This window comes from Anomaloglossus baeobatrachus, chromosome 10, assembly GCF_048569485.1.
Source record: "Anomaloglossus baeobatrachus isolate aAnoBae1 chromosome 10, aAnoBae1.hap1, whole genome shotgun sequence".
Lineage (NCBI taxonomy): Eukaryota > Metazoa > Chordata > Amphibia > Anura > Aromobatidae > Anomaloglossus > Anomaloglossus baeobatrachus.
Window position 1 is genome coordinate 134,509,804 of NC_134362.1, and position 24,350 is coordinate 134,534,153.

At 49.7% G+C, this 24,350-nt stretch overlaps 1 protein-coding gene across 1 annotated transcript in view; it reads left to right on the top strand.

The window, feature by feature from the left end:
• The window catches only part of NFATC3 (nuclear factor of activated T cells 3), a 369,779-nt gene that overhangs the window by 229,447 nt on the left and 115,982 nt on the right, over positions 1-24,350 (top strand). Inside the window, exons 4-5 of the mRNA XM_075325661.1 lie at positions 16,098-16,297; positions 19,192-19,364. Of these exons, the coding sequence (XP_075181776.1) occupies positions 16,098-16,297; positions 19,192-19,364 (373 nt within the window). The remainder of the gene's footprint in view (positions 1-16,097; positions 16,298-19,191; positions 19,365-24,350) is intronic.

A 24,350-nucleotide genomic window follows, 5' to 3' on the forward strand; every position in this document is an offset into this window, starting at 1 on the left:
GAGCATATTACTTGGCTAATTTAGTTAAATCTGTGTGGAATATCTGTGGTGTTTAAATATATGTTGTGAAATGCTTCTATTAGCTTAGTTTTTGCCTTTTAATAATTACATTTCTATTTGTTTTGTGGTTTTTGTGTGCAGAATAAATTTTTGTTAATACATTCTTTTCCCCTCACCCATGACAGCACCACGTGAGAGAGAGATCCGCCCAGCGAAGACAGGAAACCATTCTGAAATAAAAGGGCGGTACCTCTCCCCTTCGTCAGTTGGTTTCCTGTCCTTGATGGGAGACCTTGTTCTGGAATACGGCGGTTGAAGAAAGAAGTTTGAAGACAGAAGCTGTATTTACCCAGCCCCGTCCGGTGTCCGGAAAAGCAGGGTGAGTCCTGCGGCGCCGTTCTTCGGGGCTGGAAGCGCCGTCCACCAGCCCTTAGGGAACCTGGTGTCCGTATGGGGGTGTGCGGCAAGGCCCATCAGGAGTTCCGGACCGCCGCTCCGTCCTCCCCCCTTGCGCTCCCCTGCTGCCTAGGACTTCCGAATGTGGCGCGCACTGGGATGCGCGCAAGGCATGTAGGAGGGTACAGGAGGCGTGCTTGCGTGACGTCACCTGAAGGAGATGGCGGCGCCCATGCAGCAGCGGCAGTGTTTCAGGGCAGGCGCCCACCGTCTGGACACCGCTGGGCGCATTGAAACGGGGGGTAGGCACCTTATGGGACCGAAGGAGCAGCACGGGTGCTTGTGCCTACATTCCAGGATGGCTTCAGAAAGGCAGCAGCATACCTGTATGAACAGTCACCGTTCTAGTGACACAGACCTGCCCGGCCTCCGTAGCCAGAAGGCAAATCCTCTTGCGGCTCCACGACTTCTGCGGGACCCGTGGGTGTTCCAACGAAGCCTCCAGGACCGGTACCCTTGATCTCCTGTGGTGGGCGGCAGCCTCCACGGTTGGCAACAAAACCCCTATGACATACAGCATGAGTTGGGGTCCATTCTTACAGAATGACATGTACACAGTGACAGCTCTGTCTTAACAACTGTCACTAACAGAGGGGGCTGGTTACTGTCAGTTACGGCACTCACTCTCCAGGACCCTTATGCACGCTCCTGTATGCACGCTCGCCATACAAGCCTTCACTGCTCAGCCAAAAGCAGGTCCAGCGCATTACCGATTGTTCGACACTTAGACCAATATGTAGATTCCTGGGAGAATATAGTCGGGTGAGATGAGACCGAAATTGAACTCTTTCGAGGCCATAATACACACTATGTTCGGAGGCCAAACAGGCAAATCATTCAAAAAAAAAACGGCCCATATTTGCGGAAGGCTCTCCCGGTGGGTTTTTTCGTCGGACCTTAGCACTTCTTCACACTCAGACTCCTCGTCCTCGGATAGTGATGTGGGTGGCAGGCATGCTTCTCCAGTGATGATGTCGTGAATCTGGCTCGGATAGTCGGAGCAAGAATCGATGCTGCAGTTGCACAATCCTCTAGAAGAGGTGTACGACACCCTTCACAAAGAAGCAGACGGTGGTCTTACGCACTTGTGGGAAACATCAGCAGGAATTCTGAAGCCGGCTATTGCCAAATCCCTGCACGGCCCGTGATTTTCAGGATCTGGCAGCGGCATTCTTGCAGAGTCGTCAGCCGATGCTATCAGGCTGGGAGCCCGTTGTGCAGGATTGTCTAATCTGGTCGGAATGGCATTATGGTTGAAGGGCTATCCAGTATGCCTGCACACTAAGCATGAATTATGTTCAGGGCCATATGATTATCTGCTCCTTTTGGTAAACAGCTGAAAGATGCGTTGGAGAACGTATCCGACGCCAAGCAGCCCTTCCCAAGGTTATACCTTGTGTTCCAGCAGAGTAGATACTCAAGGTATCAGCATGGGCCCTGGGGGCACTCTGCCATGCCAACATGTCTGAGACACGCTATATCCCTGCGGGGCACTCTGACATTGTGCTTCCCGACAGCTCCATGGGGCCTGTTTCACTCCAGGGCTCTCCAATAGCAAATCCTGTCTGCCAAACACAAAAAAAAAAAAACCCTTAGAAGGATTTTTCGAAGGGGACACCATTCTCTCCTTGATAGTAAAGAATTCCCTGCTTTGGTGGACGTCCATAAGCGACCTATCTGTGGGGTTCCTGGCTACCTCGGCATCTGAAGGTGGTCACTGCTGATGCCAGCCGGTACGGCTCGGGAAGCTCGCCTGTATGGTGCAGATATCTCTGGGCTGGTGGTCAGCGCAGGAAGCAGCACAGCCCTCACACCTCCTGAAGCTAGGGTCTGTAGAACTAGCACTAATTTCCCTTTGTCCCCCCTTCAGGGTCAGCACGTTCGGTTGCTGTCGGTCACTCAGTCTACCGTCTCCTTCCTGAAACGCCAGGGAGGGGACATGATCCCCATCCCTGATTCTGGCGTCTTACGGTCTTTACTGGGCGGGACAGAATCCCTCTCGGCTCTACACTTCACAAGTGTACTAAATACCAATGTTCGTTCCATGGTCTTGTGGTAAGCTTGTGGCCTTGGATGTGTGATCACGCTTGTGGGTTTAAATCCCGATGGACCATTCCTGTATTCGGCAGATTACCTCAGGCGCCATCAACCGCGGCATGGGGAAAGATCCCTGAATCCGCTGATCTTTTCAACGGTAGTGGCTCTGTGGAGAATGCTGCAGAGGGACCGGTTTCCTCCAGGCTAAACTGGCATATAGACCACTTGTTCCGTGATCCCAGGAGGCCAGCCCTTACGGTGAATACACTTCCATTCAATGGACCTTCAGAATAGCCTATGCCCTTCCCCCTGTTGTCATGCTCTCGATGGTTATACAATAGCTCGGGGAAGATCGGGCGAAGGTCCTTCGCCTCACCCCCTTCTGGCCCAAGGGGCAATGGTTCTCTTTCCTGAGGACAATGTCTGTCCCGGATCCTGGGGTTCTGTCAGGGATTTCGGACTTGTTAATGCAGTAACCTGTATTCCTTGCTCAGGAAAAGGGTTTTTTCATTTCACAGCTTAGAACTTGAGAGGTTGTTGCTGATACGCAAGGGTTCTCCTCTGACCCAGTCTCTTCCTTGCTGAAGAGCCGTAAACCGGTTACCACTAAACTCTATGGGAGAGGGTGGCAAAAGTTCCCTTTCTTTACAAATGGTCCCTTGGGTATGAGTTCCTATTCCATGCAAATTGGCATTCTTGCAGACGGGGTTGCCCTAGGATTCTCAGTGCACACTCTAAGGTTTCCTGTTCTGCCCCAGGAACCTTATACATTGGAAAACTGGCAGCAAACCGGTGGGTTAATAGGTTATTAGACTTGTGAGGTCATGCCTGAAAGTTCCACCGGGGGATCAAATTGGGGTTGGACGCCCTCATAAGTCCTCCCTTTGAACCTATTGCCGAAAAATCTCCCGGACATTGCTAACATTAGAGACGATTTTGCTCGGGGCCTTGACGTTCGCTCACAGACTTAGTGCTTACACGCCTTATAGGTAGTGCAGCCCTACGCTCAGTTATTCAATGATAGGCCGGGTCAGGTGTTAATAGGACCCTATCTCCCAATGGTCGCCTCTCGATTCCATAGCACGCAGGGGATAATCCTCCCTCCTTTGCGGCCATCCTACAAATAAACAGATTCACACGTTAGAGGTTCATAGGGCCCTGCTTCTCTACATCTCAGTGACACATAGTGTGGGGAAAACAGTCCTTTTTCATAGCCCTCACTGTAGAAGGAAAGGTCTGTGGGTGTAAAACTGCACTATCTCTAGGTGGATTAGGGAGGCCATTGCTTAGCTTACTCATCTAGTGGGGCTGCCATCTCTGAGGGCATAAGGTCCCATTCCACCAGTGTGGTGTCTCCCTCCGGGGCTGAGAAGACGCAGGCATCTATTGACCGGATTGTAGGACCGCTACCTGGTCCTCACATTCTCCTTTTCTTCCGTCACTATCGGTTGGATCTATCCTCCTCGGCTGACCTCTCGTTTTGTAGAAGGGTGCTTGAGACGTTGGTCCCTCCCTAATACGTTATTCTCTGAAATTCTCTCATGTGGTGCTGTCATGGGTGAGGGGACAACAGCTAGGTTACTTACCGGTAGCCTTTTTTTCCAGAACCCATGACAGCAGCCATATAATCCCTCCCTTTTCACCCTTAGTGTGCACTATTCTGGGTGTGCATGTGTGTTATAGTTAGTGATAGCGTCACGTTCTAACGATTGTTGGAGGTCCTCTCAATTCTCGGTAATCAACTGACGAAGGGGAGAGGTACCGCCCTTTTATTTCAGAATGGTTTCCTGTCCTCGCTGGGCGGATCCCTCTCTCACGTGGTGCTGTCATGGGTTCCGGAAAAACCGGCTACCGGTAAGTAACCTAGGTGTATTTTGTTAACAAGTCATAGTACAGCTAGCATGTGTGTATGTGTATGTGTATGTGTGTGTGTATATATATATATATATATATCTAGAACAAATATAGAAATATTAATATATCTATAATAAATATATATGTCGCGACTTGAGCGGCGCTCCTCGCCCGTGAGTGAAAAGGGGATGGTTTGGTTTGGGGATGTTGTCCGTGACACCACCCACGGTTGTGGTGAGGTTGGGACACCACCGCTGCTCTAGACGGGGATCCCGGGAGCGATGACAGGGAGCAGCCGAGATGTTTTTCTCTCCCCTCCGTGGGTAGGTGGATTTGGTGGTCCCGGGGCCGGATGATGGTGACTGGAACGTGGATGGCGGGGTTTGGTGAGGTGCAGGGTCGCGGGAGGGCAGCGCGGTGCCAGACGGCACGATGGTACTCACTCAGCCAATGATGTAGACGGAGTCTCTGGTAAAACAAACGGATGGATGGACGGGTCCCGCAGCCGGCTGCGATGGTCACTCCCGGTAGGTTGGTTGGTGACTGTCTCTCCCTGCACCTGTGTTGTGTTGTCGGCTCCGATGGCTTTCCACCGGTAGCCCGCTCCCCAGCGGTGTATTTGCCAGAGGAGCCCCTTTTTGTCCGCAGGCTCTGGCCCTGGGAACTCTAGCTGTGGCGGTAGCTGTATTTCCCTTCACGGTTGAGCGGTTGCCTTCAGTCGGGTCTTTGCTGCTGGGAAACCCCGGAGGTTCCCGTCGCTGACGGATTTGACCGGTTTAACGGCGACGCCAAGCCTGGTCGGGGTCTGTAGGCCCTGCCATATGGTGCTGGCTTCTCTTCGCTCCCCGGTTCGGTACCGGCGGGTCACCGCCCGTCCCCGGTCCTTACGGTTGTGCGTCAATCGGCCTCACCTGCAGACGGTCAACACCGTCTGCCAACCTTGCTGTTTCTGTGCCCGGGCCACGTACCCGGACACGGCCAGTCTGCTCCACTACCACTTCCTCACTCTCCAACTACAACCGCCTTCCTTTTCCCGCCTCCAGGACTGTGAACTCCTCGGTGGGTGGGGCCAACCGCCTGGCTCCACCCCACCTGGTGTGGACATCAGCCCCTGGAGGGAGGCAACAAGGATTTGTGTGTGTGACTGATGTGCCTAACCGGGGTGTGGGGTGTATTGTTGTAGTACCTGTGACGTCCTGGCTTGTCCAGGGCGCCACATTCCCCATTGGTTAAACGCAGATAGTCCGCGGGCTGCCCGTCCATCACCGATTTTATTTTCACAACTGAAAAAGTAAAACAACAAGTAAACACAAGCATATTTTTATATATCTTCCCTTAACGGGAGGCACGGTACTTTAACGTTACTAACGGTAGTCAATTTTTATTAAAACATACGGCTTCCGCTCTCCCCCCGCCCAAACAACCTGGCCCTGATGCTGCCCCTAAGAAGTGGGCAGCACCCCTTGCCCCAGTCCATCACCAGGCTGCCCGAGCGGGTACGGTCCCTTTCAGGGGACTAACGTCCATGGGGGACTCCTGACCCCCGGAGGATGGCCACCGGTCCAGGTGGCGGCCGGGCCCCAGCCTACTCCACTGCACGCCCTTCCTCCAATCTGCCTCTCCGGAGGCAGTAACAGATGTATGCCAACAATTATTTACATGCCACAAGTTTGTGGTTGCCCTGCAAGTTCTCAGGCGTGTCCGTAAGCAGTTTCTAACGCAAACGGTGCAGAAAGTCCCAACGGGGACTAGTGGCCGGCAACGGCCGGTTCAATCACAGTTGCAAATCAGATAACAGTTCGGCTGATTATTTTTCCTATCATTCGGTTACTTATTCATACATTCAACAGATCACACTCCTAAATGGTAGTCTCCCTGTACCTAAGCGGGGGTCGACCTAGGTTGGGGCGTGTGGACCTACGTGGCCCAATGTCTGTGGTGGTAGGCAGTGAGGCAGAGGACACAGCTGGTTCCTCCCCCGGCTATCGTGTGGGGCAGGCAGAGGCATAGGGGAGCTGGGTACAGGCACATCCCTGGGCGCTGGGTCATTAACGGCCACTTCCATCTCTTTTTCCTCCACGGGTTGTGGGAACAGTATCACTGGAAGAATCACTGCGCCATTCTGTGTAGGCCAATCGGCCGGGAAATCGCCCATCATGGTGTGGAGTACCCCTTTTTCCTTCTCCTCAGCCGGTTCGGTGGCCGGGGCTTCAGTTGCCGTCCTCAGTGGTGGTGGTCACCTCTTCAAGTGGTCTCGGGACACCGTGGCCAAAGTCTTCCCCTGGTCACGGCTGATCTGGTAGGCTTTCCCATCCTCCCAATCGGTGGGTTGTATTACATACGGGGTCTTCTCCCATTGATCGTCCAGTTTATGGGTCCTTCGCTTTCGCTTCAAGACTACATCCCCTGGCTTAAAGGGACCTGCAGGCGCCTTCCTCTTAAAAAGTGCTTCTACTGCTCCTGCTGCCTCCGACTCCGACACAAGTTCTTTTCCACATAGTCCTGGACCTGTCTGTACTGCGCTCTTTGCCGAGCGTCCCATCTGGCAGTTGAAGGGAGTGCTTCCGGGGCCTCCAAACCCATTTCTAGGTCCACTGGCAGTCGACCGGGCCGAGCTCTCATCAGGTATGCCGGTGTGCTCTTCATAGAGCTGGAAGGGATGTTGTTGTACATATCGACCAGGTCAGGTAACTTCTCCGGCCACAGATTCCGCTCTATCAGCGGTAACGTCTTGAGGAGGCCCAGGACCAAGAGGTTCATCTTTTCACACATGCCATTGGTCTGGGCATGGTAAGGCGTGGTCCGAATTTTCTTGCAACCGTACAACTGGCAGAATTCTTGGAATACCTCCGCTTCAAAGGCCGGGCCCCGGTCAGTAAGCACCTTCTCTGGGTATCCGTGCGGCCGACAGAAATAGGCCTGGAACGCTCTAGCGGCGTTACGGCCGGTCAGGTCCTTGACTGGGACAACCACCATGAATCTTGAATAGTGGTCCACAATAGTCAGAGCATAAGAATACCCACTTCGGCTAGGAGTGAGCTTCACATGATCGAGGGCAACCATCTCCAGTGGTTGATGCGTAATGATTGGGCGTAGAGGGGCCTTCTGGCTGGCCTCGTCCCTCCTTCTCAGTGCGCAGGGACCGCATTCTCTGCACCAGGCCTCCACCGATTCCTGCATTCCACTCCAATAAAACCGCGTCCCTCAATAGCATTTCCAGCTTCTTCCATCCGAAGTGCCCGGCCCCGTCATGGTATGCCTGCAATACAGTGGGCACGTTAGCCTGGGGAATCACCAGCTGGCGAACCTTCTCGTGGGTCTTCGGATTGATTAACTCCCGGTACAACTTCCCTTGGTGCAGGTACAGCCGGGTTAGTTCCCGCCACAGGCGTTTGGCCTCGGCAGGGGCGGCAGGGTCTATCCCAGCAGAGCCCCGTTCCACCAGGGTTTTGACCAAGCGGACAGCAGGTGCCTGGTCCTGAGCTTCTTGCCACCCTTGGCTGGGCAGCGGGTCTAGGTTCAACTGTTGCTGATGGACACGCAACTTCTCAACTAGCGGCCAGTGAAACGTAGGTAACTCTATCTCTTCGAGGTCATCATCATCCGGCCCCTCCTCCGACAGGTGGGGCATCCGGGAGAGTGCATCGGCATTAGCATTTGTACGGCCGGCCCGGTATTTGATGGTGAAGTCGTAATTGGCTAGCCTGGCCACCCACCGCTGCTCTAATGCACCCAGCTTAACTGTATCCAGATGGGTCAATGGGTTATTGTCCGTGTAAGCGGTGAACTTGGCGGCTGCTAGGTAATGGCGGAACCGCTCGGTGATAGCCCACACCAGTGCTAAGAGCTCGAGCTTGAAAGAGTTGTAGTTCTCAGGGTTCCTTTCCGTAGGTCGGAGTTTTCGGCTAGCATAAGCGATCACTTTCTCCCTTCCGTCTTGGACCTGGGATAATACCGCCCCCAAGCCTACATTGCTGGTGTCGGTGTAGAGCAGACCTGGGCAAGGGGCGGCCCGCGGGCCACATCCGGCCCGCCTACTCTCTGTGACCGGCCCGCCTGGCTCCGGGCGTCCTTGCTGGCCGGTCACTGATGAGGGCAATCTGACCTGTTGTCCGGAGCTCCAGGCTCCGGGCGGCCCGTGGTCAGATTGCCCTCATCACACGCTGCGTGCCGGCAAGGAACAGAGGACAGATACTGCAGCACCGCACAGTGCAGCAGCGGAACGCAGGAATCTGTCCTCTGTTTCCTGCCGGCACTTTCTCTGTGACACACACGCGCGTGCCCTGATGTCGTCAGTACGGCGCGCGTGTGTGTCATTTGAAAAGTTCCCGCCCCGGCAGGAGAAGAAGATGCAGCAGCCGGAGCCCGTACGGAGAGAGGAAGCAGCTCAGCGGGGAGCCGTACAAGAGAAGAAGGATGTCAGTGGGAGCCTGTACGGAGGTGCCTGAGGAGGGAAAGGTGAGTGGTGACTAGTAACCTGAGGAGAGGACAATGGGGGGAGTGGAGGGGAGGGGGGGGTAACTGGTGAGTAATATTTGGGTGTAGTGATGTAGTATATGGCAATGTAGTTTTACAGGTGTAGTATATAGGGGTCTAGTGATGTATATGTGGATGTAGTGATGTATATTACAAGTGTATATAGGGGTGTATATGTGGATGTAGTGATGTATATTACAAGTGTATATAGGGGTGTAGTGATGTATATTACAGGTGCATATAGGGGTGTAGTGATGTATATTACAGGTGTATATGGGGGTGTAGTGATGTATATTACAGGTGTATATGGGGGTGTAGTGATGTAGTATATGGGGATTGTTTGTGTATATATGTATATAGCGTGTGCGTGTGTGTATGTATGTGTGCGTGCAGAGAGAAAAGCCCTTAACTGCGAGTGGTACTGGAGTTACATCGGGTACCACGTGCTCTCTCCCCGCCCCCTGCAGCGCCATACCGCCATTACAGGGCCTGATTGCGTTTCTCCGGTACCTGTTTGCATACATGTGACAGGTACCGGAGAAAACACGAGTCTGTGAAATAAAAAGATTTTCCATATTTACCTGCTTTCTTCAGCTCTGCTGCCTCCCGCTCCTGACCACTGCTCATTCATTGATTATTCACCGCACTCAGGACTTGGAAGCCGGAGCATCGCGATGACAGCACCGGGCACAGCACCGTTGAGGACATCACCGCAGGGACAGGTGAGTATTCTGCAAGCACAGTGACCTCCAGGAGGTCATCAGAGTTTCCAATGAACTTTGATGACCATCCTGCGACACCCACGCTACAGCTTCATGGGTTCATCAGAGTTCATTGGGAACTGTGACGAGTCCCCGAGATGCTCCGGCTTCCAGGTTCTCAACATACACACACACCTGTATACTCACCCAGCGATGCGGTCCCCAGCGCTGTCCCTGCTTCCAGCTGCTTACTGCAGTGAATATTCAGTGAGTATAATTACCAGCGATAAGGAGCGGGAGGCAGCAGAGCCAGAGACAGCAGCGCTGGAGAGAGGTAAATATAGAAAATCTTTTTATTAAAAAGACCCGTGTTTTCTCTGGTATTTGTCACACTGATGTCACACAGATCACATCAGTGTGCGATCCGTGTGACACCCGTGCTGCCAGAGAAAACAAGGACGTGTGCGTGCAGGGCCACGAGGGGTCACACAGTCCGTAACTTACTGTTTGTATATGAAGGGATAGTATATATGCTATATACAGTATTGGGTAAAACTGAGTTAATTATATTAGTCCGGCCCTCTAAAACCATCCCAATTTCTCATGCGGCCCCATGGGAAAATGAATAAATAAATTAATTAATTAATTGGTGTAGAGGATGAATGGGAGGCTGTAGTTTGGGTACGCTAGGATTTCTTCCCAGGTCAAAGCCGTCTTCAGCTGGCGGAAGGACTCTTCATTCTCTTCCCCCCACGCCAACGGGGTTCCAGGAGGTCTACCACCCTTGGTTTGTCCCACGAGGAGGTCTTGCATGGGGGCAGCCATTTTCGTGTACCCTTTAATGAAGCGGAGGTAGCCCACCAGACCCAGGAACTGTCTCACCTCCCTCACCGTGGTCGGTCTCGGCCAGTCTTGTATGGCAGTGATCTTCTCTGGATCTGGGGCGACGCCTTCCACGCCCACCACATGTCCGAGGTACTGCACCCTGGGCTTCAACAGGTGACACTTGGAGGGTTTCAACTTCATCCCATACTTGGCAAGGGACGCGAACACCTCAGCTAGGTGCTCCAGGTGGGCTTCTTACGTCTGTGAGTACACGATTACATCGTCCAGGTACAACAAGACGGTCTCAAAATTCAGATGTCCCAGACAGCATTCCATTAGCCGTTGGAAGGTTCCAGGGGCGTTGCACAGCCCGAACGGCATGCTGTTGAACTCGCAGAGTCCCATGGGAGTAGCGAAGGCGGTCTTCTCATGGTCTTCGGGTGCCACGGCCACCTGCCAGTACCCGCTGGTGAGGTCTAGGGTAGAGAAGTAGTTAGCGGTTCTCAGCGTGGCTAGAGATTCTTCAATACGGGGCAGAGGGTAGGCATCTTATGCATTATCTGGTTAATCTTCCTTTAATCCACACACATTCTCATGGTGCCATCCTTTTTCTGGACCAGCTCCAGCGGAGCTGCCCAGGGACTGCAGCTATCCCGAATAACCCCCGCCTCTTTCATGTTCTTCAACATGTCTTTGGCGCATTGATAGTGTGCGGGCGGGATAGGTCTATACATCTCCTTAATGGGGGGGGGTTTGCCGGTGGGTATGTAGTGTTGGACCCCTCTAACCTGCCCAAAATCCAGCGGGTGTTTGCTGAAAACTTGCTCATATTCCTGCACTACCCGATATACCCCATCTCTGTGATGTGTGGGGGTATAGTCAGTGCCTACGTGTAACTCTCGACACCACTCATCTAACCGTTTAGGGGATGTGTGGTGACTGGCGGCAGGCGGGGAGGTCGGGGACACGGCCTCTTGGATGGCGTGGGGGTCCAGGGTAAGCAGCTTGGCAAGGGTAGCGTACCGGGGAAGCCTAACCTCTTCCTCCCCACAGTTTAACACCCTCACGGGCACTCTCCCCTTCTTAACGTCTACCACTCCCCGGGCGGCCATTACAGTGGGCCAATGTTCGGAGGGCATGGGCTCTACCATGGCTGGGTAATCACGCTGCCTACCGCTGCCCTACACCAAATCATCATCTCGCTCCGGGGAGGCACAATTAAAGGGGCCACATCCATCACTCTCACTCCCCCAATCTCTCCTCCCGCAGAGTTTACTTGCTGCCGATACATCAAGGCCCGAATCTCGTGCTGCACAGCCCTCTGTCGGCCTCCTGCTGCGGTGGCGGCCAGCTGTTGTAGTAGGGTCAGCACCTCACTCATGCAATGCTCCATTACATTCGTTCCTAGCACTACCTTCGGGTTTGATCGCTGGGGTCATTCATTAACACGATCATACCTTGGTGCTGCCGCTCGGTCCGCCCCACAGTCATAGCCACTCGTTCGTACCCCACTTGGGTCAAGGGGAGGCCATCAGCGGCGATCAATGTCATGCTGCCGTCTGGAGGGGCAAGTTCATCATCCCCCCAATACCGGTGATACAGTGTATATGGCATCGTGGTTACCTGAGATCCAGTGTCCAGGGGCGCCATCAGCGGGACGCCGTCCACAGCCAGAGGGATGATGGGGCGGGCCCCGATGAACCGGTCCCGCCAGTCGGGGGGGCCACTGGGCTCTACTCCTGAGGATTGGCCCTTGGCCCCAGGGGTTGCTCGTTTAACGGACACCGTCGGGAGTAGTGGCCGGGCTTGCTGCACCTGTAACAGATTGGGGGTCCATACCGTGGATCATTAGCCCTCCTCCGCTGCATCCAGGGGACGTCATCTGGGTGGTCGGCGAGCTGTAACTCCCCCGGGGGCCTGGCCTTCGTTGGAGGCCGAAGTGCGACGAGGATTTTGGCGAGGTCTCCATCCATGCGACCGACTTGGGCAGCCAGTTCCTCCATCATTCCGCCAGAAGTTGCAGGCGCTGCGGGAGAAGGGGCTACCACGATGGGCCACGGGGCCGCTCCAGGGACATCGGACGCCAGGGGCTGCAGAGCTTTAATGGCCCGTTCTTTCAACACGGCAAAGTCCATATCAGGGTGCTCTAAGGCCCACAACCGAAGCTGTTTGCGCTCCTCCGGGGATCTCATCCCCTGCACGAACTGCTCTACCAACCTTTTTGTTACTGTCAGCATCATTGATGGTATCCACCCGCTTCAGCGTACGGAGAGAAGTTTGCAGACGCAGGGCATAGTCTCTGATACTGTCGGTAGGTCGCTGTCTGCATTAGTAAAACTGCATTCGCAGCTCCGATCCGGTGCGAGTCTCAAAGGCAATCTGTAGCTTTTCGAAGATAGTGGCCACGGAGGACCGGTCCCCCTTGGCCCAGGTCTCCGTCTCCTGCTTAGCCGCGACGGTTAGCTGTCCCAGCACTACCGCTGCACGCTGCTTATCAGTCAGGGGATACAGTTCTAGGAGCGGGCTAAGCTTCTTTCGGAAGACCTGCAAGGTGTCAGGTTTCCCGTTGTACTGCGGCAGCCAGGTAGCTCCGGGCACATAGGGCAAGGAGAACGGCATCACCTGAGCAGGGGCGGGGGCCGCAGCCCCTCCTGCTCCTGCGGCCAGAGCACGGCTGGGCCCATTTCCATCTACCGGCACTTCTGCGGCCACGTCCACCGCTCCTCCAGTGGCTCCGTCGGGCGCAAACATCTTGTTTCCGTCCCCCCTTGTTTTTTTCCGGCACCTCCTCTTCAGGGGCGGAGCTTCGGCTTTCGCGCCTCCACTGCTCGGGAAAACGCTCGAGCGGGGAACTTTTTGCGCCCAAGATGGCGGCTTCTGAAAATTTTTGGCCGGACACCTCCGGCGGGACACATGGCGCACTTCTACCAGGCGGTAGAACGGTAAGATCCTGTTCGTGACGCCAAGTTGTCGCGGGCGGCGGGGCGCTGCACTCGCCAATGCTCGGGTCCGGCGCTGCTGCTACTGCTGCTCGGTGGTTCGAGTGGTGGGCCGGATCCGGGGACTCGAGCGGCGCTCCTCGCCCGTGAGTGAAAAGGGGATGGGATGGTTTGGTTTGGGGATGTTGTCCGTGACGCCACCCACAGTTGTGGTGAGGTTGGGACACCACCGCTGCTCTAGACGGGGATCCCGGGAGCGATGACAGGGAGCAGCTGAGATGTTTTTCTCTCCCCTCCGTGGGTAGGGGGATTTGGTGGTCCCGGGGCCCTATGATGGTGACTGGAAGGTGGATGGCGGGGTTTGGTGAGGTGCAGGCTCGCGGGAGGGCAGCGCGGTGCCAGACGGCACGATGGTACTCACTCAGCCAATGATGTAGACGGAGTCTCTGGTAAAAGAAACGGCTGGATGGACAGGTCCTGCAGCCGGCTGCGATGGTCACTCCCGGTAGGTTGGCGGTGACTGTCTCTCCCTGCACCTGTGCTGTGTTGTCGGCTCCGATGGCTTTCCACCGGTAGCCCGCTCCCCAGCGGTGTATTTGCCAGAGGAGCCCCTTTTTGCCCGCAGGCTCTGGCCCTGGGAACTCTAGCTGTGGCGGTAGCTGTATTTCCCTTCACGGTTGAGCGGTTGCCTTCAGTCGGTTCTTTGCTGCTGGGAAACCCCGGAGTTCCCGTCGCTGTTTATCGGCGACTGCAAGCCTGGTCGGGGTATGTAGGCCCTGCCGAGTGGTGCTGGCTTCTCTTCACTCCCCGGTCCCTTAGTTACCCGATGTGTATCATAGTTACCAGCGTACACCGGCTCCGTCACGATCCCAGCAGCGCCACACATACCCTTGCGATGCTGGGATCGTGACAGAGCCGGTGAACGCTGGTAACCATTATACACATCGGGTAACTAAGGTCCACCGTGCAGGGAGCCGGCATTATACTCCTCTCCCCCCAGGACTACTCCTCCTATTATAGTCCTCCTATTATACTCCTCTCTGAGTATAATAGGAGAACTATTATAGCATGGGGGATGGAGCACGATGGGGAGTGCGCAGCATGGGGGATGGAGCACGATGGGGTGCGCAGCATGGGGGATGTAGCACGATGGGGGGTGCGCAGCATGGGGGATGTAGCACGATGGGGAGTTGTGCAGCATGGGGGATGGAGCACGATGGGGAGTTGTGCAGCATGGGGGATGGAGCACGATGGGGGGTGCGCAGCATGGGGGATGGAGCACGATGGGGAGTGCGCAGCATGGGGGATGGAGCACGATGGGGGGTGCGCAGCATGGGGGATGGAGCACGATGGGGGATGTGCAGCATGGGGGATGGAGCACGATGGGGGGTGCACACCTCCCCCCAAAACACACACACATACACACACACACACATACCGCCACACACGCACTGCACAACACACCACACACACACTGGGAACCACAAACACTGCCCAACACAGACACCCACACACACAGACAACGCCGCACACACACAACACCTAAACACCGTGGCACTCACAAATATACGCACATTCCGCACAACACACACGTTGCACAAAACATACCTCCCCCCAAAACACACACACACACCCCACACCCACACAAACCGCGCAACATACACACACAACGCTACAGGCACACAGCGCTCCACAAATAACGCAGCACACTCAACACACAAACAACACCGCTCTCACCCCCCGCCACACCCAGACAACACCCAGAACATGTACAGCGCCCTACACAAACACTTCGCAACTACACACAACATATATATATATATATATATATATATATATATATATATATATATATATACAACAAAAATCATACATTAACTACACAATACGTAAATTCTAGACTACCCGATGCGTAGAATCGGGCCACCTTCTAGTTTGGAATAAAAGACAAAAAAAAACCCCTCTTTCATCACTTTATTAATCCCCAAATACCCCTCCAGGTCCGACGTAATCCACACTAGGTCCCACGACCCTCTGCTACATCAGAAGCTGACAGCGAGGGGCCACAGACCACGATCTCTCTCTGTGAGCTCTATGTGGCAACTGAAGTGAGTCGTGCTCTCAGCGATGATGTCGCTCAGGTTACCCGCTGCCACCGCTCTCAGGTGCAGGACTTTAGCTATGGCCGCGAGTAACCTGAGTGACTGCAGCGCTGATCGCTCGGCTCACTTTAGTCACTCGGGATTTGCAGTCACTGGTGAGTCCTTCACCGGTGACCGCAAATCAGGCCGCGACACACAGACAGAGCCGCGCGATGACAATGAAGTCAGGTGAAGTTCATCGGAGTTCATTCTGATCGCGCGACTCTGTCTCGCAGCCAGCCATGTTCTATGGGGATGTAGCAGAGCAGAGTGGGACTGCACTGTCAAAAATGCATTCAAAACGCATTCAAAATGCATGCATTTTGGATGCATTTTTTTTGTCAAGCGCAGTGTTTACAGGTGTCCAGTCTGCCAGAGGGTGCATTTTTTTTCTGCCTTTGACAGAACACAGCGGGTGCACATACCCTAAAGGTTTTGTATTATTTGTGGTTAACCATAACAATTATATTTTGAGCAATAATTGAGTTATTTATTCTCCATGATAATACACTTCTTGTCTGCATCCACTTGCTCGCGCAAATTTTATCTAATGCATCTGAAGTCTCCTGATTGCCAAATCCTCTTATGATGGAGAAAAAGAGCTCCATGACATAGTTAGTACTGTACATGACCGGCAACTGATGACCGTTGTATATTTTGTTTTCCAGCTTGTAGGTTATGCAGAGAAGCCTGTTAACCTACAGATGTTTATCGGAACAGCCGATGACCGTTATTTGAGGCCTCATGCATTTTACCAGGTGCACAGAATAACCGGGAAAACCGTAGCTACTGCAAGCCAAGAGATTATCATAACCAGCACTAAGGTTTTGGAAATTCCACTCTTACCAGAAAACAATATGTGTGCCAGGTGGGCTTTGCAATTTTTTCTATGTAGTGTGCTAGAATTTATTCTCTATACGTTTGTTATGTATGAAAAGTAAGTATGAATTCAGCTAAAAGGCTTTTTTTTTTTTTTTTTTTTAAGACTACGTTCCCTTGCTGAGCTTTTTAAGTTTTGTACGCAGCATATTTTTTCTGCATCAAAATGATACCGTCTTCCAGTTCCAGCAAAGTGTTTTGAGATTTCTAGAAATCTTGTTCCTACTGTGCTTTTTTTTTACTCAGCCTAAACTGACCTGCGGTGCATGTTTGAAATCCACAACTCCCTTTAGGCAGTCCGATTTTCTTTTTATCCTGCCAAATGGGACCCGCAGGGGTCAGGCTGTGTTTGCGGCGACTCTCTCAGTGGATCAGAACAATTATTGTTCAGGCTTATAAATTTTGATAACAGGGCTCCCCCATTTAGTGTCAAAGTGCATTCTACACGTTGGGGGCTTTTTGGGCAGTTTGTTATCAGGTCTCGGCCTTGCAGATCTTTAAAGCGGCTACCTGGGCATCCATACATAGCTTTTCCAAATTTTACAGGGTCCATATCTTTTGCTTCTTCTGATGCAAGTTTGGGCAGGAAGGCTTTACAAGAAGCAGTTACTCAGGCTTCCACTTGCACTCCGCCATTAAATTCTGTGATTTCAACAGGATATTTATCTTTTGTTTTGCCCACCCCAGGGACCGCTTTAGGACATCCCAGGGTTCTGCATCCCCAATGAAGTGACCGAAAAAAGTAGCTTTTTGGTACTCACTGAAAAGTTTATTTCTCTTTAGTCTTCATTGGGGGACACAGCTTCCCGCCTGTTTTTTTATTTAGGTTGTTTACTTTTCCTGTTGGACTTTTTATTTGCTTCTCCTCCTGCTTTTTCATTAAATTGAGGAAGCTGGCACTCGCAGGCGACGTGTAGTGTGCTGGGGAGGAGCTAATTTTTTTATGGTATGTAAGGTCAGTGTCAGCCTCCCATCCCAGGGTTCTGTGTCCCCCAATGAAGACTAACAAACAGATTTTACAGGGAGTACCAAAAATCTACTTTTTCCTCTATTCCACGCCTGGGCTTGGCTTACAAATTCTGAGGTAAAAAGTGTCACAAAATAATCAGTGTGCACATGGCCTTATAGTACGTGCTGTTATGGATGCCACAATATACAGTTACAATATACATTTTTTTTTTCTTTCAAGAACAGAGTGCATACAAAATAAAAAAAAAAAAATCTATATTCCAACTTTACAAAAATAAAAACTATCTTTTTGTTTTGGTTTCAATCATTAGCAAAAATGTAGGTGATACACTCCCTTTTAAATATTTTTGGGACTTGTATTAGTTTCCTATATTTTTTTTGAATGTTAAATATTTATTCTTAAATTGCAGAAAGATCCCGGACATAAAAATCAATTTTTCCACTTAATCTGATCCACCTTAACTCCATACACAGAAAAAAAAAATTAAAATAAAACTATACTCCTTTATCCTCTCATCAAGCACTCCTTCAAGTTTTGCAGTTTGTCTCAAAAGTATAAACTTTATTAACTGGAAAAGACCAGTATTAGGAACCCTGTACACGAGAGGTGACGTCTACTCTGAATGTAATGAACAGCCACAGTGATTGCTAGAACTGATTTTTTTAGTTGACTAAATTTTAACATTATCTGTTAACAAGACAATAAAAATTATTTTTTTTGCGGGGAAAAAAAGTAATTAAACTCAATTTTTTTCAGTAAAAAGATTTAATGAATTAGACGAAGTAAAATCTTAAGACCTTGGAAAATTATAGAATATACATTCTGATAATGTTTCAACACATACAAAAATACTGTATGACATGTAGTAATAATTTTAAGGTTTTTGGAGAATGACTAAACTGGAAACTCAGAAAAGGGGCTGAACATTCTACGAAAACAATTATCCAGTACCTGTATATGTACATATGTATATGTACTGAAAAAAAATTCCATGTTCGCATTGTCCAAATGAAAAATATCCTTCTAAGGTTAAAGGGAACCTGTCACTAGTTTTTTGCTTTATAAGCTGCGGCGGGCACCACCAGTGGGCTCTTATATACAGCATTCTAACATGCAGTATATAGGATTCCAGACCGCTCTGTAGAACATAAAAACACTTTATAATACTCACCTAACAGTCGCGCTGCGGTGGATGTGGCTCAAATGAGCATCTTCGTCCTCCGGTGCCAGCGTCTCCTCTTTTGGCCATCTTTGTTTTCCTTCTGAAGCTTGTGTGCATGATGACACGTCTACGTCATACACACTCGCCGGTCCCGCGCATGCGCACTACAATACTTTGATCTGCCCAGGGCAGATCAAAGTGCGCCTGCTCAAGACCTGAATGCCGGCAAGGCGTCGGACGCGTCATGCACCACGGCTTCAGAAGGATGATAGAGGCGGCGACAAAGATGGCCGAAAGAGGCGGCGCCGGCACCGGAGGATGAAGACGCTCAATTGACCCACATCCATTGCAGCGACTGGTTTAGATGAGTATTATAAAGTGTTTGTTTTACACAGCGGTCTGAGCTATTATATACAGCATGTTAGAATACTGTACATAAGAGCCCAGTGGTAGTTGCCGCAGCTTATAAAGCAAAAAAACTGGTGACAGGTTCCCTTTAACATACTGTATAATTTGAGAGTGTGTGTGATAGTTGCAATTAATGTGGTTGGTGTATTGGGGTTGCTAGGTACTGCCAATATCTTTTTTTATTAATATGATGCGCTACAGTATGCTGCTGTTCAAAAGTTTTATTGAAGTTGCCTGGAAGCGTCTTATTTTATGGTTTTAAGGTTCTTAAGACTAAATTGTGTTCTGTTTCTTTTGATACTGTTTATTTACCTAAGCCAATCTCATTGTAATTGTTTTACAGCATTGACTGTGCTGGGATATTAAAGTTGCGGAATTCCGATATTGAATTGCGTAAAGGGGAGACCGACATTGGCAGGAAGAATACGCGTGTGAGACTGGTATTTAGAGTGCACATACCCCAGGCGAATGGAAAAGTTCTCTCCATACAAACTGCTTCCATACCGATTGAATGTTGTAAGTATGCATTTCCAAAAAACACTGCAAATGAGAGCTTATATTTTAATGTTACTTCGTGATGTGACGCAATACATGGAATAGGACTTTCAGGGAGCATAGCCAGAGGCCAGATTAGTTTGGCTGTGCCCACAGCTGGCTTCTCCCAGCACAGCTCCAGTTGGTTGACAGGTTTTCTTCCAAAGCAGAGACCTGTCAATCACCTGCAGAGGTGATTTGAATAAAAGTCAATTGCACAAGCTCTTGTTTCCGACAGTATCCATCTGTGAGAGAGGTAATAACCCACAACACACATCTAGAGATGCCTCACTGGTAAAGTCTGCCTCAGGTTGGGAAGAAGCAATGACCAATCCATAATTAACCTCTTCACGACACACGACGTACTGGGGCAGCCGGCAGCGATCTCTTCACATGTCAGCTGATTTGAATACCTGACATGTGTGGTTATCAGGCACGAATGGATTCGCTACCCACTCATGCCTGTTTACCCCTTACAGTGTGCTGTGAAAATGTCACAGCGCGCTGTACATGTCGGCCGTGGTAAACATTCACTTACCCGGTGCAAATCAACCCCCATTCGCCCCATTGAAAATTAAAGAGTTAAAAAAATAAAAAATATACACATATTTGGTATCGCTGTGTTCAGAAATGCCCAATCTACCAAAATATAAAATCAATTAATCTGATCGGTTACTGGTGTAGCGGCAAAAAAAATCCAAGCGCCAAAATTATATTTTTTGGTCCCTGCATATTTGCGCAAAATGCAATAACAGGCGATCAAAACGTAGCACCTGTGCAAAATTGGTACCATTATAAACATCAGCTCAAGATGCAAAAAATAAGCCATCACTGAGCCATAGATCAAGAAAAATGAGAACACTACAGTCACGGAAAATGGCGCAAAAAGTTTGCCAATTTTTTGGATAAATTTGTGATTTTTTTTTAACCCTTTGGATAAAAGTAAACCTATACATTTTTTGTGTCTACAAACTAGTACTGACCTAAGACATCACACTGGCACATCAGTTATACCATATAGTGAACACCGTGAATAATATATCCCAAAAACAATCAGGCAGTTGCACTTTTTTTTTTGCAATGTTTTTCACACTTGGATTTTTTTTTCTGTTTTCCAGTACACTATATGGTACAACTAATGGTTTTATTCAAAAGTAGAACTCATCCTGCAAAAAATAAGCCCTCATATGGCAAGATTGATGGAAAAATAAAAAAAAGTTATGGCTCTCAGAAGGGGAGGGAAAAAAAAAAGGAAAAGTGGAAAATCAGCCTGGGGTGAAGGGGTTAACGGCAATGAGCATTATGTACCACTCTACAGCCATTTCATCCCATATGTCTCATACACCTAAAGTTCCTTGCTTCATTCAATAATCTAATCCTGTAACTCACAGTATTATAAATATCATAACCTAGGTATATACCGAATATACTGGCGTATAAGACGACTTTTTACCCCCTTAAAATAATGGCTACAGTGGGGGGTCGTCTTATACGCCGGTATGTACGCCGGTATGCAGCGTCCAGGGGAGGTGAGGGCAGCAGCTCTGGAGCACAGGGGAACGCTGCGGGCTGCATCCTTTGATCTCCTGCACCCGCTCATATAATATGCACAGCCGCTGTCCATCTCCAATGGTGCTGAAATCGCACGCAGTGAGGGGCTGGAGCAGCGGTGTATATTATATGAGCCTGCGTCCCAGTGTGATCGCACATGTCCCCCATGTGTTAGATTTGGCCCCCAGGCTGCTGCTCCTTCTAAAATAAAAAAGCTTTACTTACCCCTGCAGCGTTTCTCCCAGTGTCCCTGCTTCCACTGTGATCAGGCAGAGAGCTCAGCCTGCTGTGCCGATCACATGACCGCACTGACAACCAGGAAGTGGAAGAACAGAAGCACGGAGCCAGACAGGAGATAAGGAAAGAGGGTTTTATTTTACTTTGGGCAGCAGCCTAGGGGCCATATCTGACACAGGGGGACTTGTGCGATCTATAGGGGCCATGGGCAGCACTATGGGGGCGATATCTGACACAGGGGGACTTGTGCGATCTATATAGGGGCCATGGGCAGCACTATGGGGGAGATATCTAACACAGGGGGACTTGTGCCCATTATGGGCCCCGGTGAGCTGCTTCTAACCCCCCAGATGTATGCCCTGCCAATCCCCCCCCCGCCGATGCCGCGGGTGCTGTACCCGCCGAGCCGCGGGTGCAGGCCCCACAGAGCAGCAGAGTTGTGTGTATTTGTCTGTATGTAGCAGAGTTGTATGTGTTTGTCTGTATGTAGCAGAGTTGTATGTGTTTGTCTGTATGTAGCAGAGTTGTATGTGTTTGTCTGTATGTAGCAGAGTTGTGTGTGTTTGTCTGCATGTAGCAGAGTTGTACGTGTTTGTCTGTATGTAGCAGAGTTGTATGTGTTTGTCTGTATGTAGCAGAGTTGTATGTGTTTGTCTGTATGTAGCAGAGTTGTACGTGTTTGTCTGTATGTAGCAGAGTTGTATGTGTTTGTCTGTATGTAGCAGAGTTGTATGTGTTTGTCTGTATGTAGCAGAGTTGTATGTGTTTGTCTGTATGTAGCAGAGTTGTATGTGTTTGTCTGTATGTAGCAGAGTTGTACGTGTTTGTCTGTATGTAGCAGAGTTGTATGTGTTTGTCTGTATGTAGCAGAGTTGTATGTGTTTGTCTGTATGTAGCAGAGTTGTATGTGTTTGTCTGTATGTAGCAGAGTTGTATGTGTTTGTCTGTATGTAGCAGAGTTGTGTGTGTTTGTCTGCATGTAGCAGAGTTGTGTGTTTGTCTGTTTGTAGCAGAGTTGTGTGTGTTTGTCTGTTTGTAGCAGAGTTGTGTGTGTTTGTCTGTTTGTAGCAGAGTTGTGTGTGTTTGTCTGTTTGTAGCAGAGTTGTGTGTGTCTGTTTGTAGCAGAGTGTAGTACCATTGTTTCAGTCCAGTTGTGGCTTTATACAGCAGGGAGGAGCATTCCTTGCTGTACTAAGTGAACATTGGAGCGATTGATCTGTCAATGGCCCTTTAAAAACATATTGTACGGCTCTCGCGGAATTAAAATTAACATGTTGCAATCAAAGCAGACTTTTTTTCATTTGGGAGCGGGGTAGTCTTATACAGTCAGTATATCCCAAATTCTATATTTTTAGGGCAGAAGTTGGGGGTCGTCTTATACGCCGGCATATACGGTACAGCCCTCAGAAGTATCAAGTAGTTTCACACTCCAGTCCAGACATTTCTGTCTAGAGTACAAACTGCAATATTCAGAGTGGTCGAGGCTCTTCTGACCCAAACAGGCTGTGCAGACATCGTTGTCTGTACTCTGACTGTGATTGTCCAAGGTGTGAAGATTGCTTAGGCTATGTTCATACATGTTTTTGCTGCACTTTTTTCTACAGCCAAAAGCTGTTCTCTTGGGAGTAAAAACGTTGCATTCACAATGCCTGTTGTTCAGTGTTTTTGTCACTTTTTTTTGTCATGCTCCTTTGGATGCAGATTACTTGTTTTTTTTTTATTCAGTATACATGGCTTTGGAAGTTAGTGTTATTCACCAAAAATAAAATGCAGTGAAATGCCACAAAAGCAGCTGTTGCTTTTTTTTTTTTTTTTTTTTTTTTTTAATATTTTTTTAATTTTCTCAGGACTTTCTGTGGATGAAAAATTTCTGAAATCTCAGCTTTTGCTGGTTTCTGTAATAAGCAGCTTTTAATTTGCATTAAAATAATGCTATAAAACGTATACATAGGTTTTCTTATTTTCAGTTTGTGTGCAGTCTGGAAATAACTCACCTTCCACAATTAGCACTAGGACCGAAGTTATTCACTGTTATTTTGTGTGAACTTCGCATTGTGACTTCTAATATTCCTCCGCATCACTTCCCAGAGTAATATATATGCTTCGAGTTAGACGTGTTTTAATTGTCATATGATTATTTTTTTTTAAATCAGATCTTTTTTATTAAACAACTAGGAATCAATACAGAGAAAATATAGTGCATCTTATATAACTAGTAAAAGCGTACATTGAAATATGTTGTCTATAAATCAGGTTCTTCCTCTGTATATAAAAAAAAAAAGAAAAAAGGATTCTTAGATCAGTTATATAAATAGAGCCTACAAACAACATGGCTCCACAGATAAACAAAAGTTAAATTATGCAATAATGCCTCAGTCTAATAGAAAAGTCTCCTCCCTCAGCCGTGTCGCTCCGCATCATATTTCCTTACCCGGTTGCCTCTCTCTCCCCCTGTTTAGTCATCAATCACACCCTTCCGGCCCCCTCCCACAGAGCCGCTCAAAGTCCACTTCACCACGTAAAACACTAGTTTTAACTTTTACTCCCCAAACGTTCCATTCACTGCAAGCACAACAGTAACTGGTCCAACATTGCATCCTGTACTAGTGCCCCAGAGGGGAGACCCGGCGACTCCATCCATGGCTGCCAGATTTTGTAAAACTTTCTCAGTGTTTTTCTCTTTAAATAAACTCCCCTTTCCAATCTAATGACGTTATTTAATTTATTTTTAAGCTCTGGTAATGTTGGTGGTAGAGGATCTAACCAATGGTATGCCAGTATCTTCCTAGCTTGATACAGGATACGTGCTATTTCCAGGGCTGTTTGAGAGTCCGGGTCTACTCCTCCCTCCCACAGACTCAACAAACATAAACGAGGTGACGGCTGTATTGTGATATGATATATTTGGTCTATGAGTCCCAGGGTTTGTTTCCAGAAATCACCAATGTGTCCACACTCCCACATAACATGCATCAAATGGGCATCATCCTGTCCACACCTAACACATTGTGCATTTGGTCTAAGTCCCATCCTAAATAATAGGCTGGGAGTTTTATATACCCTGTGGATGAGATATATTTGAGAAAGCCTTTGGCACTCAGAGACCGCCAGTTTAATGACTAGAATGTCGGACCACTGGTCTTCCGTCAGGGGACCAACGTCCCGTTCCATTTTACTTTT